Below are 15,226 nucleotides of genomic sequence, written 5' to 3'. Positions count from 1 at the left end.
ACTCCAGCCTGGGCAACAAGAATAAAACTCCTTCTCAAAAAAAAAAAAAGAAAAAGAAAAAATAAGCAACCATCAGAGCAAGAAGTGGTCAGAGCAGGGACGGTCTGGAGGGCCGACCCAGAAGTAAGGGAGACTCTGGGGAAGGTGAGCAAAGCAACAGTGGTGGGGGTGGCACCAGTGTTGGGTGCGGAGGAGAAATGAATGGAAACCCGTGAGAGTGGGCAGCTGGTCTGGGGCTATCCTGTTGGAAGCTAGGCAGAGGCCTCGTTGTCACTGACTTCAGCCATTTAGAGACCCACTCAGGGCTCTCCATCCTGCCCCAAGACCACTGTTTTGAGCTAAGGTTCCCAGAGGACTTTCCAGTGGGAACAGAAGCCTGATCTGGGCCTTCCAACAGCCATTCAGTTTTCATTCTGGCTTCAGTTTTCTTTCTTTTTTATTTTTTTTGAGATAGGGTCTCACTCTGGCACCCAGGCAGGAGTGCAACAGTGCAATCACGGCACACTGCAGCCTTGACATCTTGGCCTCAAGCGATCTTTCTGCCTCAGCCTCCCCAGCAGCTGGGACTACAGGCTAGCACCACCACACCCGGCTAATTTTTTAAAAATTTTTACTGGAGGTCGTGTCTCGCTTTGTTGCCCAGGCTGGTTTCAAACTGCTGGCCTCAAGTGATCCTCCCACCTTGGCCTCCCAAAGTGCTAGAATCACAGGCTTGAGTGAGCCACCATGCCTGGCCCCTGCTTCATTTTTCCAGATGCCCCCTCTTCCATCCAAAAGTCATTGTGGCCCCATGCCACCTGCTCGGTCCTTCCCACGTGGCGCTGAACAGTTTCTGTTGTGTTCTGAACCCCAGTCACTCACGAAGATCAAGCCATTTCTAGTGACCCTCTGCCGCGCTGGGGGGCCTTTCCTAGGGGAGTGGTCTCCAGCACTCTGCCTCTCCTAGGAGCTCTCCAGGCTGCGTTGCAGAGCCAGTTATCTGTGAGTTCACATTTCCTGCACCCCAGATGATGGGCTGGGACTAGACCTGCCCAACCCACACCAGGCACACAGAAGGCCCGGCATGTGTCTGCTGCACGAATGAGTGAATGAGGGAAAGAGGGGATGACTGAGCATCCTTCAGTCAAAGTGGGCAGCCTGGTGCTCAGGCACCTGCTGGGGTACAGCTTGTGGGGTGCTCCCCGTCTGCTCTGGGGGGACGTTCTACCCCACCCAGACTCGCCCTTTCCAAACTCTCCAAGATTCCCACTCCCACAGCTGCTCACCGCCAGGGGCCCCACCCTCCACACCCCCTCACAGGCTTCTCCTCAGGGCCCCCATCCCTGGGAGCCCAGGAAGGAAGAAAGCAGTGTCCACATGAGGAAGCCCCAAGTGGCCATCCCCCTCCACGGCCTGGCAGGAACCCCAAGGTTTCTGGGTGGGCCCCTTGCCTCAGCCTCAGGTACGGGGCCGAACCTGACGGGCTCCTTACCGTACATCTTGCCCTCGTCCGACAGGATAATTTTACGCCGGCCACAGGGCGGGTAGATGGCCAGGGCCTCCTGGAAACTCTGCTCAATGTCCGGGCTCCACACGCCCTCTGCATCATTGTCGATGGGCTTGTCCAGCGCCTGACTGCCCCCAGAGACGTTGCTCCCCTCAGGGGAGTTGGGAGAGCTCCACTCGTTGGAGGTAATGGTGCCGGCCTTGCCCTCCAAGGCTCCGCTTGGAGGAGCGCCCGTTGGACCTGTGGGGACAGGAACCGCAGCCCCGGTGAGAAGTGGACGAACTGTGTGGGTCATAGGATGAGGGCACTCCAGGGAGTGCCAGAGCCCAAATCAGTTGCTCAGGAAGCAAAGCGTCAAGTGACAGGTCTGTGAGAATCAAGCCTGGGGTCTTGAACAGGTCATTTCTCCTCTGGAGAGCTCGTCTTCCCATCTGTCGAATGAGCACAATGACCTAGGCACTCCCTGACATCAAGGTTCTAGGAACCCAGGCAAGGGCTGAGAAGTAGGAGACAAGGACGCAGTGCCAGGGATGCACTGACATTAAATCAACACTGGGCAAAAAGCATGCAAAATACTGGGGACTATTGGTGGGAATGCAAAATTGTGCAGGCCGGGCGCTGGGGGTCACATCTGTAATCCCAGCACTCTGAGAGGCTGGGACAGGTGGATCACTTGAGGTCAGGAGCTCAAGACCAGCCTGGCCAACACGGTGAAACCCCATTTCTACTAAAAATACAAAAATTAGCCAGGTGTGGTGGCGGGCACCTGTAATCTCAGCTACTCGGGAGGCTGAGGCAGGAGAATCGCTGGAATCCGGGAAGCAGAGGTTGCAGTGAGCCGAGATCCCGCCATGACACTCCAGCCTGGGCGACAGAGCGAGACCATATGACCCAACATCTGGGTATATACCCAAAAACAGGGAAAGCAGGGTCTCAAAGAGATATGTGCACACTCACGTTCATGGTGGCATTATTCACAAGAGCCAAAAGGTAGAAACAACCCACACGTCCATCAATGGATGAATGGATGAACAAAATGGGTCTATACTTACAGCAACACACAAGCTTTAAAAAGGAAGGCAACCTGGACACGTGCTGCAGCACAGCACTCTGTCTGGGGGCAGAGTCTCCTGATTAGGACATTACGCTGAGTGAAATACGCCAGTTACAAAACAACCCAAACACGACATGGTTCCACTGACGAGGTATCTAAAGCAGCCACATTAGGCCAGGCACAGTGGCTCATGCCTACAATCCCAGCACTTTGGGAGGCTGAGGCGTGAGGATCCCTTGAGCCCAGGAGTTTCAGACCAGTCTAGTCAATATAGGGGGACCCCATCTCTACAAAAAAATTAATTAAAAAAAAATTACCCAGGTGTGCTGGCTCACACCTATAGTCCCAGCTACTCCGGAGGGTGAGGGGGGAGAATCACTTGAGCCTGGGAAGTCAAGGCTGCAGTGAGCCATGATTGCGCCACTGCACTCTAGCCTGGGTGACAGAGCAAGGCAGTCTCAAAATAAATAAATACAATACAATAAAAATAAAGTAGTTGGCAGGGTGCAGTGGCTCCCAGCACTTAGGGAGGCTGAGGCAGGAAGATCATTTGAGTCCAGGAGTCAGCAAGACTTCATCTTTACTAAAAATGTTAAAAAAAAAAATGTTTTTAAGTGGTCAAACTAATAGAAACAGAGTAGAATGGTGGTTACCAGGGGCTGGTGGGAGAAAGAAACAGAGACTTGTGACTTGAGGGGTAGAGTTTCGGTTTTGCACGATGAAGAAGTTTCTGGAGATCTGCCGCACAGCAACGTGAATATACTTAACACTACCAACCTGGATACTTAAAAAGGGTTAGGATGGTAAACTTTGTGGTCTTTTTTACCACAATGAAAAATTTTTAAAAATGCATATACAATATAATATAGGTCACTGTTCTCCTGTTCCCTTCCCGACTCAGGCTCTCTCTAAAAGAAACAGTCTGGGCAGCTCCTCACACACTGGTGCAATGGCAGGATTGACTTTCTGGTGCCTCTGGGGGCTCATGGCCACAACCCTGCCTTCCCCTAACATGAAACAAATCCAGTGACCTCTCGGCTCCAACCATCCAAGCTGTAAGCTTCCAGACACAGTTCTCAGGGGTTTATGAAAGAGCAGGACGTACTAGTCATCTTAAGGAAGTTTTTGGGTTATGAGTACCAGGTGGGAACCACGTACCTCCCACAGCCCTCCCAGAGCCCCCAACTTCTCCCCATCCCAGCCACTGAGTCCACTTGTAAAGGAGGACCTCACCCCACCACACACATTGCCCGTCCCTTCTCCCTGACCAGCCTTGAAGAGTAATGCAGTCCAGCAGCCCAAACCCAGGCTGGGGGTCTAAACCCCCGAGTTCACCACTTCCACCTCGGACCCTCTAAAGTGAGACCTCCCAGAGCGTTCCTTATCACTCCCCTCCATACCCTCAAACCCCTCATCTCCCACCCACGGCCTGTGAGAAGGACAATGTCCTTCACAGAGAGGCACTGTGAGGGTGGGGGTGAGGGTCGAGGGAAGGGAGGGGCTAAGTGTGGGAGGCACATCCCAGGAGGAGAGATCAAACGGAGCTTGGCAAAGCAGCTGGCGCAGACATGTAGTGGGAAAGAGGGTAGAGCCACTGATACTTAAAGCAGGAACCAGCCGGGCACAGTGGCTTACACCTATAATCACAGCACTTTGGGAGGCCAAGGCAGGTGGATCCCCTGAGGTCAGGAGTTCAAGACCACCCTGGCCAACACGGCGAAACCCCGTCTCTACTAAAAATAAGAAAATGAGCCAGGCATGGTGGCAGGTGCCTGTAATCCCAGCTACTCAGGAGGCTGAGGCCAGAGAATCACTTGAACCCGGGAGGCAGAGGTTGCAGTGAGCCAAGATGGTGCCACCGCACTCCAGCCTGGGCAGCAGAGCGAGACTCCATCGCAAAAAAAAAAAGCAGGAACCCCCTCCCCACAAGGAAACCTAAGCCAGCTCCTTCAGCTTGCTGAAAAGGGCACTGAGGCCCAAAGGCCTAAGGACGCGCCCAAGGTCACGCAGTGAGACCAAGGTGCAGGCCAAGGTCTTGTTCTCAGCCCTTCAGAGTCACTGGTCTTTTTAGTGTAACAAGTATCGTCTGTGGTCTCTGTGGCTGTTTAAGTCAGTTTTCATTAGAGTTTGTCTGGGGGCAGAGTCGCTTGATCAATAATAAACTATCTTATTCTCTTACCAGAAATTCTGGTCTTGACTCTATTCTAAACATGAAAACATTTTTCCATACTTACAAAACAAATGTCTTTTTTTGTGTGTGGGGGGGGACGGAGTCTTCCTCTCTCACTCAGGCTGGTGGGCAGCGGTGCAATCTCGGCTCACTGTAACCTCCGTCTCCCAAGTTCAAGCGATTCTCCCACCTCAGCCTACGGAGTAGCTGGGATTACAGGCACACATCACCACACCCAGCTGATTTTTGTATTTTTAGTAGAGACGGGGTTTCGCCACGTTGGCCAGGCTGGTCTCAAATTCCTGACCTCAGGTGATCCATCCACCTCGGCCTCCCAAAGTGCTGAAATTACAGGCGTGAGCCATCATGCCCGGCCCAAAACAAACTACTTGAAAGAGTTGTCAACTTTAATTTCTGGCAATATAGTAGATAAGATGATTTTAAAACTCTCATTTTATAAATAAATTTATAAACAATTGAGCAAAGCTCCCTTAGTAATGAGGAAGCTGGTTTTTTATTTTTCATCACTTTAAATTTTTACATTTTTTTTTATTTTTTAGAGACAGAGTCTTGCTCTGTCGCCCAGGCTGAAGCACACTGGCAAGATCATAGCTTAGTACAGCACTGAACTCATGGGTTCAAGAGATCCTTCTGCCTCAACCTCCTGAGTAGCTGGGACTCTAGTCACACACCACCATGCCTGGCTAATTATTTATTTATTGTAGAGATTATGTATTTACTGTAGAGGTCTCACTATGTTGCCTAGGCTGGTCTTGAACTTCCAGCCTCAAGCAACTCTCCCTCCTTGGCCTCCCATGGAGGCAGCCACCATGCCTGGCCACAACTGGGTTATAATGGCTGCTCAGAGATGAGACCTTAGACCGGAGAGATGCAGAGAAGCTGAAACTGGGAACTATACCTACATCCTCAGAGAACCAGTAGAACACTGACAAAATATGACAGTGAAGATTCTCTGGGCCAGGCGAAGCAGCTCATGTCTATAATCCCAGTACTTTGGGAGGCTGAGGTGGGAGGATCATTTGAGGTCAGCAGTTCAAGACCAGGCTGGCCAACATGGCAAACCTCATCTCTACTAAATATACAAAAATTAGCTTGGCATGGTGGCACATGCCTATAATCCCAGCCACTTGGGAGGCTGAAGCAAGAGAATGACTTGAACCTGGGAGGCAGAGGCTGCAGTGAGCTGAGATCGCGCCACTGCACTCCAGCGTAGGCAGAGACTCCATCTCAAAAACAAAAACAAAACCAAAAAACCAAACAAACAAAAAAAAAGATTCTCTGTCTTAGCCTAAATTCTAGATATAAAAAAGAATTCTTTTTTTTTTTTTTTTTTTTGAGACGGAGTCTTGCTCTGTCGCCCAGGCTGGAGTGCAGTGGCCGGATCTCAGCTCACTGCAAGCTCCGCCTCCCGGGTTCATGCCATTCTCCTGCCTCAGCCTCCTGAGTAGCTGGGACTACAGGCGCCCGCCACCTCGCCCGCTAGTTTTTTGTATTTTTTAGTAGAGATGGGGTTTCACCGTGTTAGCCAGGATGGTCTTGATCTCCTGACCTCATGATCCACCCGTCTCGGCCTCCCAAAGTGCTGGGATTACAGGCTTAAGCCACCGCGCCCAGCCAAGAATTCTTATAAAAAAAAAATTTGTAACCAAGGGCCTACCCTTTAATGGATTTGAAATCTGAATTTGATATCGCTTAGTAACCTCCAGTCAATTCTTTTTTTTTTTTTTTTTTTTTTTTTTGAGACGGAGTCTTGCTCTGTAGCCCGGGCTGGAGTGCAGTGGCCGGATCTCAGCTCACTGCAAGCTCCGCCTCCCGGGTTTACGCCATTCTCCTGCCTCAGCCTCCGGAGTAGCTGGGACTACAGGCGCCCGCCACCTCGCCCGGCTAGTTTTTTTTTGTATTTTTAGTAGAGACGGGGTTTCACGGTGTTAGCCAGGATGGTCTCGATCTCCTGACCTCGTGATCCGCCCGTCTCGGCCTCCCAAAGTGCTGGGATTACAGGCTTGAGCCACCGCGCCCGGCTCCAGTCAATTCTTAAAAATAAACAGTGGTCCCAGGTGGAAAATCTCTGAAGAGATTATGTTTAAATGATTATTGACCTAAATAAGGAATTGTAAATATGGGAAAGAACAAAGTATTATCAAAAATACAAAGTAGGCTGGAAAAAGAACTACATCAAACATTTAAAAATAAACATTTTAGTCACTGAAATTAAAAACTCAATGGTTGGGATTAACAAGTTAGATACAGCTAGATAAAGAAGTAACAATCTGGGCCGGGCGCGGTGGCTCAAGCCTGTAATCCCAGCACTTTGGGAGGCCGAGACGGGTGGATCACGAGGTCAGGAGATCAAGACCATCCTGGCTAACACGGTGAAACCTCGTCTCTACTAAAAATTACAAAAAACTAGCCGGGCGAGGTGGCGGGCGCCTGTAGTCCCAGCTACTCAGGAGGCTGAGGCAGGAGAATGGCGTGAACCCGGGAGGCGGAGGTTGCAGTGAGCTGAGATCCGGCCACTGCACTCCAGCCTGGGCGACAGAGCGAGACCACGTCTCAAAAAAAAAAAAAAAAAAAAAAGAAGTAACAATCCGGAAGACAGAGCTGAGGAAATTACCCAGATGTATTTTTTAAATGACAGTAAAGAGCAAGGAGAACAGAATAAGGCAATTCAACATCAGAATTCCAGAAAAAGAGAACATAGAAAATAAATAAAGTAGAGCAACATTGGAAGAGATAATAGCAGGCAATTTTCCAGATGAATAGAAGAGATGACTCCAATAATTCAGGAACCCTGCTCAATCCTAACCAGGATAAATTCAAATAAAAGGAACACATAACATAGGGACACTGCAGAATACCCAAAACAGAGATCTTTAAAGCAGGGAGAATGAAAAAGGGCAGATTATCTAGAAAGGAAGGACTATTAAACTGATATTGAACTTCTTGGCCTGGTGTGGTGGGTCATGCCTTTAATCCCAGCACTTTGGGAGGCCAAGGCAGGTGGATCGCTTGAGGTCAGGAGTTTGAGACCAGCCTGGGCAACATAGTGAGACCCCTGTCTCTGCTAAAAATACAAAAACTAGCTGGGTGTGGTGGTGGGCGCCTGTAATCCCAGCTACTTGGGAGGCTGAGGCATGAGAATCGCTGGAACCCAGGAGGTAGAGGTTGCAGTGAGCCCACATTGCGCCACTGCACTCCAGCCTGGGTGACAGAGGGAGATTCTGTCTCAAAAACATCAACAACAAACCGATAGCAAACTTCGTAACAGTAACACTAGAAGACTCAATATAACATCACCATACTATTAAAAGAAAATATCTGTTAATCTGGAATTTAAAACCCAAACAAAAAATCATTCAAGAGTGAAGATTAAACAGAGGCATTTTTAGACAAAAATAGATAATTTACCAATCAAAAAGCCTCACTGAGAAAAACAGGGCTGGGCATGGTGGCTCAGACCTATAATCTCAGCACTTTGGGAGGCCAAGAGGCAGGAGGATTGCTTGAAGCCAGGAGATCCCACAGGGTGGGGGCTCGGTTCTGTGGGACTGCCTCCCACTTCTGATGCCAATCCCATGCCCTGGGTTGTTCTACCTGTGCTTCTGACCCACCAGCTATAGATGAGGTTCCTACAGTCCTCTTCTTAGGATCAATTAACCTGCCAGGGTAACTCACAGAACTCAGAGAAACACCCCCTACCTTTACCAGTTTATTATAAAGGATCTCACAAAGGATAAGAGACACACAGGGCAAGACACGTGGGAAGGTTGGAGAAACTTCCATGTTCTTTCCTGGGTAAGCCACCCTTCAGGTCCCTCCACGTGTTCGGCTTTCTGGAAGCTCCTCAAACCCAGTCCTTCTAGGTGTCCATGGTGGCTTCATTACATAGGCATGATTGATTAAACCATTGGCCATTGGTGATCAACTTGACCTTCAGACCCTCTCAGCTCCCTGAGGTTGGAGGGTGTGGCTGAAAGTTCCACCCCTCTAATCCCACCTTTGGTCTTCCTGGAGTCTGGTCCCATCCTGAAGCTACCTAGGGGCTGCAAGCCCTAAATCGACTCATTAGCATACAAAAAGACACATCATTTTGAAGATTGCAAGGATTTTAGGCGTTGTATCACACGAAACTGAATGAAGTCCCAATATATCTTTTTTTTGTTTGTTTGAGCTTTTTTTTGGCCCAGGCTGGAGTGTAGTGGTGCAATATGGGCTCACTGCAACCTCTGCCTCCCAGGTTCAAGCGATTCTCCTGCCTCGGCCTCCAGAGTAGCTGGGATTACAGGCACCTGCCACCTCGCCCGGCTAATTTTTGTATTTTTAGTAAGGACAGGGTTTCGCCATGTTGGCCAGGCTGGTCTCGAACTCCCAACTTCAGGTGATCCACCCACCTCCGCCTCCCAAAGTGCTGGGATTACAGACCTGAACCACCACGCCAGGCCCCCGGTATACATTTCACAGTGTCACAATACTTAAATAAATGGAGAGAAACTGTGTGTTCATGAAAGGGACAACAATATTATAAAGATGTTGAATCTCTCCAAATAAATCATAAATTCAATAAATTGTGATTTTTTTATTTTATTTTTATTTTTTTGAGATGGAGCCTTGCTCTGTCACCCAGGCTGGAGTGCAGTGGCGTGATCTCAGCTAACTGCAATCTCCACCTCCCAGGCTCGAGTGATTCTCCTGTCTCAGCTTCCCAAGTAGCTGGGATTACAGGCACGTGCCACCATCACGCCTGTCTAATTTTTATATTTTTAGTAGAGACAGGATTTCATCATGTTGGCCAGACTGGTCTGGAACTCCTGACCTCAAGTGATCCTCCTCAGCCTCCCAAAGTGCTGGGATTACAGGTGTGAGCCACCGCACCCGGCCCTGAAATTGAGATTTTAAAAAATTCCACACAGTTGTCCACAAAGCTTAACAAGCTGATTCTGAAAACGCATGGAAGCAGCAGGAGCAGTCTGCAGTCTTCCGAGTCGGCTCCAGGCTCCCTTTCTCCATATTCCCTGGGCTCCATATTTCACCAGATTCATTCCATAGATTTGTCCCTGGGTTCTGACCTGACCTCTTCTTTTTAAACTCTTAACGGACTCCTGCGGGGATCCCCACCCAAGGCTTGCATTCCCACTCTATTGGTTTAATCCCCAAATCTGTGTATCTTTCCTGAGGTGAAGGTCCTCACAGCAACTGCCTACCAGGCATCTCTAATCAATCTCCAGAGCTCCTCAAACTCAACATGCCCAAAACCAAGTGTTCAGCTTGCCCCCCAGTCCTGTTCCTCCTCCTCGGCTCTCTCTCAGGAAATGAACCACTATCCACACAGAGACCAGAAAGCTAGGAATGCAGCCGTGCACTGCGTACCAAAATTTCGGTCAGCCCCAAACGTTCATTCAAAGGGGGTCCCATAAGATGACAACGGAGCTGAAAAATTCCTATTGCCTAGTGATGTCAGAGCCATCCTACCGTCGCAGAGCCACACATTCCTCACGTGTGTCTGGTGGCACTGGTGTACACAAACCTACTGTGCTGCCTGTTGTAGCACACAAGTCTAGCATACACAATTATGTACAGTACACAATCCTTAATAAATGACTACGTTACTGGTTTATATATTTACTATACTATACTTTTTATCATCTTTTTTCTATTATATCTGTTTTCTCTATTTTTTTTTATTTTTTGAGACAGAGTCTAACTGTCACTCAGGCTGGAGTGCAGCAAGTGGTGCAGTATCAGCTCACTGCAGGTTCTGCTTCCTGAGTTCAAGCGATTCTCGTGACTCGGCCTCCCAAGTAGCTGGGATTACAGGCATGCACCACCATGCCCAGTGAATTTTTTTGTATTTTTAGTAAAGGCAGGGTTTCACTATGTTGGCCAGGCTGATCTCGAACTACTGACCTCTGGTGATCTGCCCACCTCGGCCTCCCAAAGGGCTGGGATTGCAGGCATGAGCCATCGTGCCTGGCCTTTATCATCATTTTAGAGTGTACTCCTTCTACTTATGAAAAAAAAATGACTGTAAAACAGCCTTAGGTAGGCCCTTCGGGAGGCATTCCAGAAAAAGATACTGTTACCCTAGGAGATGATATCTCCATGCCCCTAAAGGGAGTTACTGCCCCTAAAGGGTTCCTAGTGGGGCAGAACGTGCAGGTGGAAGGCAGTGATACTGACAATCCTGACGCTGTGCAGGCCTAATGTGCACGTTTGTCTCTGTTTTTATTATTATTTTTTATTTTTTTGAGATGGAGTTTTGCTCTTGTTGCCCAGGCTGGAATGCAATGATGCGATCCCAGCTCACTGCAACCTCTGCCTCCCAGGTTCAAACAATTCTCTGCCTCAGCCGCCTGAGTAGCTGGGATTACAGGCAACTGCCGCCATGCCTGGCTAATTTTTTGTGTTTTTTTAGTAGAGACAGGGTTTCGCCATGTTGGCCAGACTGGTCTTGAACTCCTGACCTCGTGATCCACCCGCCTCAGCCTCCCAAAGTGCTGGGATTACAGGCGTGAGCCACTGTGCCTGGTTGGTATGTCTCTGTTTTTAACAACAAAGTTAAAAAGTAAAAAAACAGCCAAGGCAGGTGGATCACGAGGTCAGCCTGAGACCAGCCTGGCCAATATGCTGAAACCCCGTGTCTACTAAAAATACAAAAATTAGCCACGTTTTACCCCATATAGGTACACAGTGAATGGAGCTTGCAGGACTGGAAGCTGCTCTGGGTGAGTCAATGAGTGAGCGATGAGTGAATGTACACTACTGTAGGCTTTACTGTATACTATTGTACACTAGGACATTACTGTAGACTTTATAAAAATAGATACTTAGGCTACACTAAATGTATTTAAAATGTTTTTTCTTCAAGAATATATGAACCTTGGCTTTCTATATCTTTTTTACTTTTTAAACTTCTTAATTTTTTGATTCTTTTATAGTAACACTTAGCTTAAAACGCAAACACCTCACGCCTGTAATCCCAGCACTTTGGGAGGCAGAGGCAGGCGGATCACGAGGTCAGGAGATCGAGACCATCCTGGCTAATATGGTGAAACCCCGTCTCTACTAAAAATACAAAAAAATTAGCCGGGCATGGTGGCGAACGCCTGTAGTCTCAGCTACTCAGGAGGCTGAAGCAGGAGAATGGCGTGAACCCAGGAGGCGGAGCTTGCAGTGAGCCAAGATCACGCCACTGCACTCCAGCCTGGGCGACAGAGCAAGACTCTGTTATGAAAGATAACATATTTTACTTTCACTGTACCTTTTCTATGTTTGGGTATGTTGAGATATACAAATACTAACACAGTTACCATTGTGTTATAGTTGCCTATAGAACTGAGTATAGTCACATGCCGTACAGATTTCTAGCCCAGGAGCAATAGCTTGTACCATACAGCCTGGGTGTGTCGTAGGCTATACCATCTAGGTTTGTGTAACGATGCTCTATTATGTTTGCACAAGGATGAAATCGTCAAGAGACACATTTCTCAGAAGGCATCCCCTTCGTGAAGCGGCACATGACTATGTTTTGACTTTTCCCTCTTATTAATAGCTCCCACATCTAATTAATGACCACATCCTGTCTTTCTGTCGCCTAAATGTCTCCTAAATCTACTCTATCTCACAGCCCTAATCCAAGCTTCCACCAACGCACATCTGGATGACTCTGGCAACCCCATTCAGGCTCCATAATCTCTTCACTCCAGCCAGAGTGATTTTTCTAAAATGCAAACCTGATCACACGATGCCACTACCTAAAAATTTTCAATGCCTTTTCTTTGCTCTTAAGATAACGCCACACACTCCATGATGGGATTTTCTAGCGCTTGCATCTGCTGATCCCTGTTCTCCGGCCATACCTTCCGCCCACAGGCACCACCCTCTGTACTTCCTTCTTTGCACCCACCAAATCACCCCCCAACATGCTAGGCTTTCTCCACTCCTGGTGGAAGTGCCACCTGAAACTTCCCTTTCCTTGTTCACCTGACCAACTCTTGCTCAGCCTTAAGGTCCAGCCACATGTCACTTCCTCTGGGAAGATGACTCCAACCTTAGCAGACTCCTGCCTTTCCACAGCCAGCCCCCATCTCCCAGTAAGCACTGGTCTCCACCATCCTTTACACACCATGGGGACAGGGACAGCTGTCTTCCTCTGTAGTCCTCGGCACACTGCAGCGCTGATGAACACAGAACGAACAAACGAAGGGATATTTGTTAAGTGTTATTGTGGAATAATGATTTCTCTGTGGGGAGAACAGATTGCTCTGTGCTTAGTTTTGGGAAACAAAAGAAACCTCAGGAAACGTCTGGATTTTGGCATACCAGAAAAAGCTTGAATCGTGCACAAATCCCTTTTCGGCTTATTTTGGAGGCTTGTAGAATGGAAGTGTGATGTATGGGAAGCAAGAGCCTGGCTTTGGTTCCAGTTCTACCACTAACTGCACAACCACAGACAAACCACCTCATTTCTCTGGGCCTCATTTTGCTCATCTGTAAAACAAGGAGGATGCCCTCACTGGGATCCAGGGTCCTTTCTGTGCCAGCGTATCTGTGGTTCACACTCCCTCCCCAGATCCCGGAAGTCTCCAGTGGCCTCTAAAAGTACGTTGCACACTTTCACGTGTGGCTCTGCTCAGAAGGCTGGGGAAATGATCCATCCTGGAGGGCTGTCCCGAAGGAGAGACGACATAGTGAGATGTCATCTAGTGTAGGACCTGACACAGTCAGTGCTCATAAGAGCTATTTCTGGCCAGGCGCAGTGGCTCACGCCTGTAATCCCAGCACTTTGGGAGGCCAAGATGGGCGGATCACAAGGTCAGGAGATGGAGACCATCCCGGCTAACACAGTGAAACCCTGTGTCTACTAAAAATACAAAAAATCAGCTGGGCGTGGTAGCGGGCGCCTGTAGTCCCAGCTACTCGGGAAGCTGAGGCAGGAGAATGGCGTGAACCCGGGAGGCAGAGCTTGCAGTGAGCCGAGATCGCGCCACTGCACTCCAGCCTGGGTGACAGAGCGAGACTCCGTCTCAAAAAAAAAAAAAAAAAAAAAGCTATTTCTTACTGTCTTCATTATTATTGAGCCATAAACAATGCCAAGTGGAAAGTCTCAAGCCCTAATGCCTAATATTAATACTTACTTAATTAATCATTTTAATATCTGAGGCCTCTTAAGTCCTGGTTGTAGCCTAGATTTTCTTCTGGACCTGACACTAAGTACAGATGGATGCCCTGAGTCAGGTGGAGCGAGCGGTGGAGGCCAGGATGTCAGGAGATGGAAAGAAGGGCTGCCACCTCCCTCACCCCACCTGATCCCTCCTATGGTCTCTGGGCCCTGCTCCTTCTCAGAATTCCCCTTCCTTCACCCAAGCTGAGCTGGACTGGCCTGGTAAAGCGGGTACCATCAGTGCCTGCAGAAGTTGGGCCTAGGGCAGCCCAGCAAAACACACACGTGGGGAGAACCAAAGACTCCTAATGCCAGACCCTGCTCCACGAGTGGGGTTTTCTGAGGACCTGCACTCCATGTCCCCAGGATTGGGTCTGTCCCAGGAAAAGCAGGGCAGCAGGTCATCCAAGGCCCTGGGCCACAGGATTTGTTACCGAAATGGAGTTGCTCCCAGCCCCACGCGTCCCTGGTGCTCCAGGTTCACAGCCATCACTGGCGAGCTTCTCCTATCTGCCCCCGGCCCACGTCCCGGGGCTGGCAGCTGCCTCCCGCCAAACCTCCCACGCAGCGCCCTGCCCTGAGGCTCATGGAATGGGGTAAGCCAGCACCAGCCTCCTCCTCCTTCCCCAAGTGCTCCACAGTGACCCAGAAGGGCCTGCCAGGGGAGAGCCGGAGGCGGGGGACAGATGGCATCATGGAGCTGGGCCATGCGCTGTGAACAGAGGAGTAAAAATAATCCCAGACTTGGTTCTCAGGGCTCAGCCCAGGAGCCTCTACTCTGCCTCAGCCCCACCCAAAAGCTACAGGGTAGCCCCCAGGGCAACCTCAGACCAGCAGGTTGTTCCACCCTCAGGCCCACAGGTGCTAATTACTCAGGAATTTCCAGAAGGATCAGGAATGTATGGGCTTTTATTAAGATCTCCCTAATACTCAGAACAGTAAGCTCCTCCAAAAACACTTCCAGGACAGGAAGAGAATCAGGATTCGAAGACCTGCCCTGAGAAAAGGCAGAACCAGACCCCAGGCCAACCTAACATCCTCTCCCCAGCCCCGTCCATCTCCCCTCTCCCCAGTCCCACCCTCTCCCCAGTCCCGTCCATCTCCCCAGCCCCGTCCCCTCCCCAGGCCCGTCCATCTCCCTAGTCCCGTCCTCTCCCCAGCCCCGTCCCCTCCCCAGTCCCGTCCCCCCCTCCCCAGCCCCGTCCATCTCCCTAGTCCCGTCCTCTCCCCAGCCCCGTCCCCTCCCCAGCCCCGTCCATCTCCCTAGTCCCGTCCTCTCCCCAGCCCCGTCCCCTCCCCAGCCCCATCCCCTCCCCAGTCCCGTCCATCTCCCTA

The 15,226-nt window shown here is 49.8% G+C and overlaps 1 protein-coding gene across 3 annotated transcripts in view; it reads right to left on the bottom strand.

Moving 5' to 3' along the window:
- The window catches only part of TEAD4 (TEA domain transcription factor 4), an 86,958-nt gene that overhangs the window by 47,379 nt on the left and 24,353 nt on the right, over positions 1-15,226 (bottom strand). For 2 of the 3 annotated variants that reach the window (XM_050750163.1, XM_050750162.1), the window contains exon 2: positions 1,472-1,726. In XM_050750163.1, coding sequence (XP_050606120.1) covers positions 1,472-1,478 — 7 coding nt within the window. In that variant the 5' untranslated portion in view covers positions 1,479-1,726. Of the gene's footprint in view, positions 1-1,471; positions 1,727-4,774; positions 5,185-15,226 lie in introns of those variants that run through there. The other variant, XM_050750164.1, reaches the window with a different exon arrangement.

The sequence above is a fragment of the Macaca thibetana genome, chromosome 11 (assembly GCF_024542745.1).
Source record: "Macaca thibetana thibetana isolate TM-01 chromosome 11, ASM2454274v1, whole genome shotgun sequence".
Classification (NCBI taxonomy): Eukaryota; Metazoa; Chordata; class Mammalia; order Primates; family Cercopithecidae; genus Macaca; species Macaca thibetana.
Note: the sequence above shows the minus strand (reverse complement) of the source record. Positions and strands in the feature narration are given on the sequence as shown.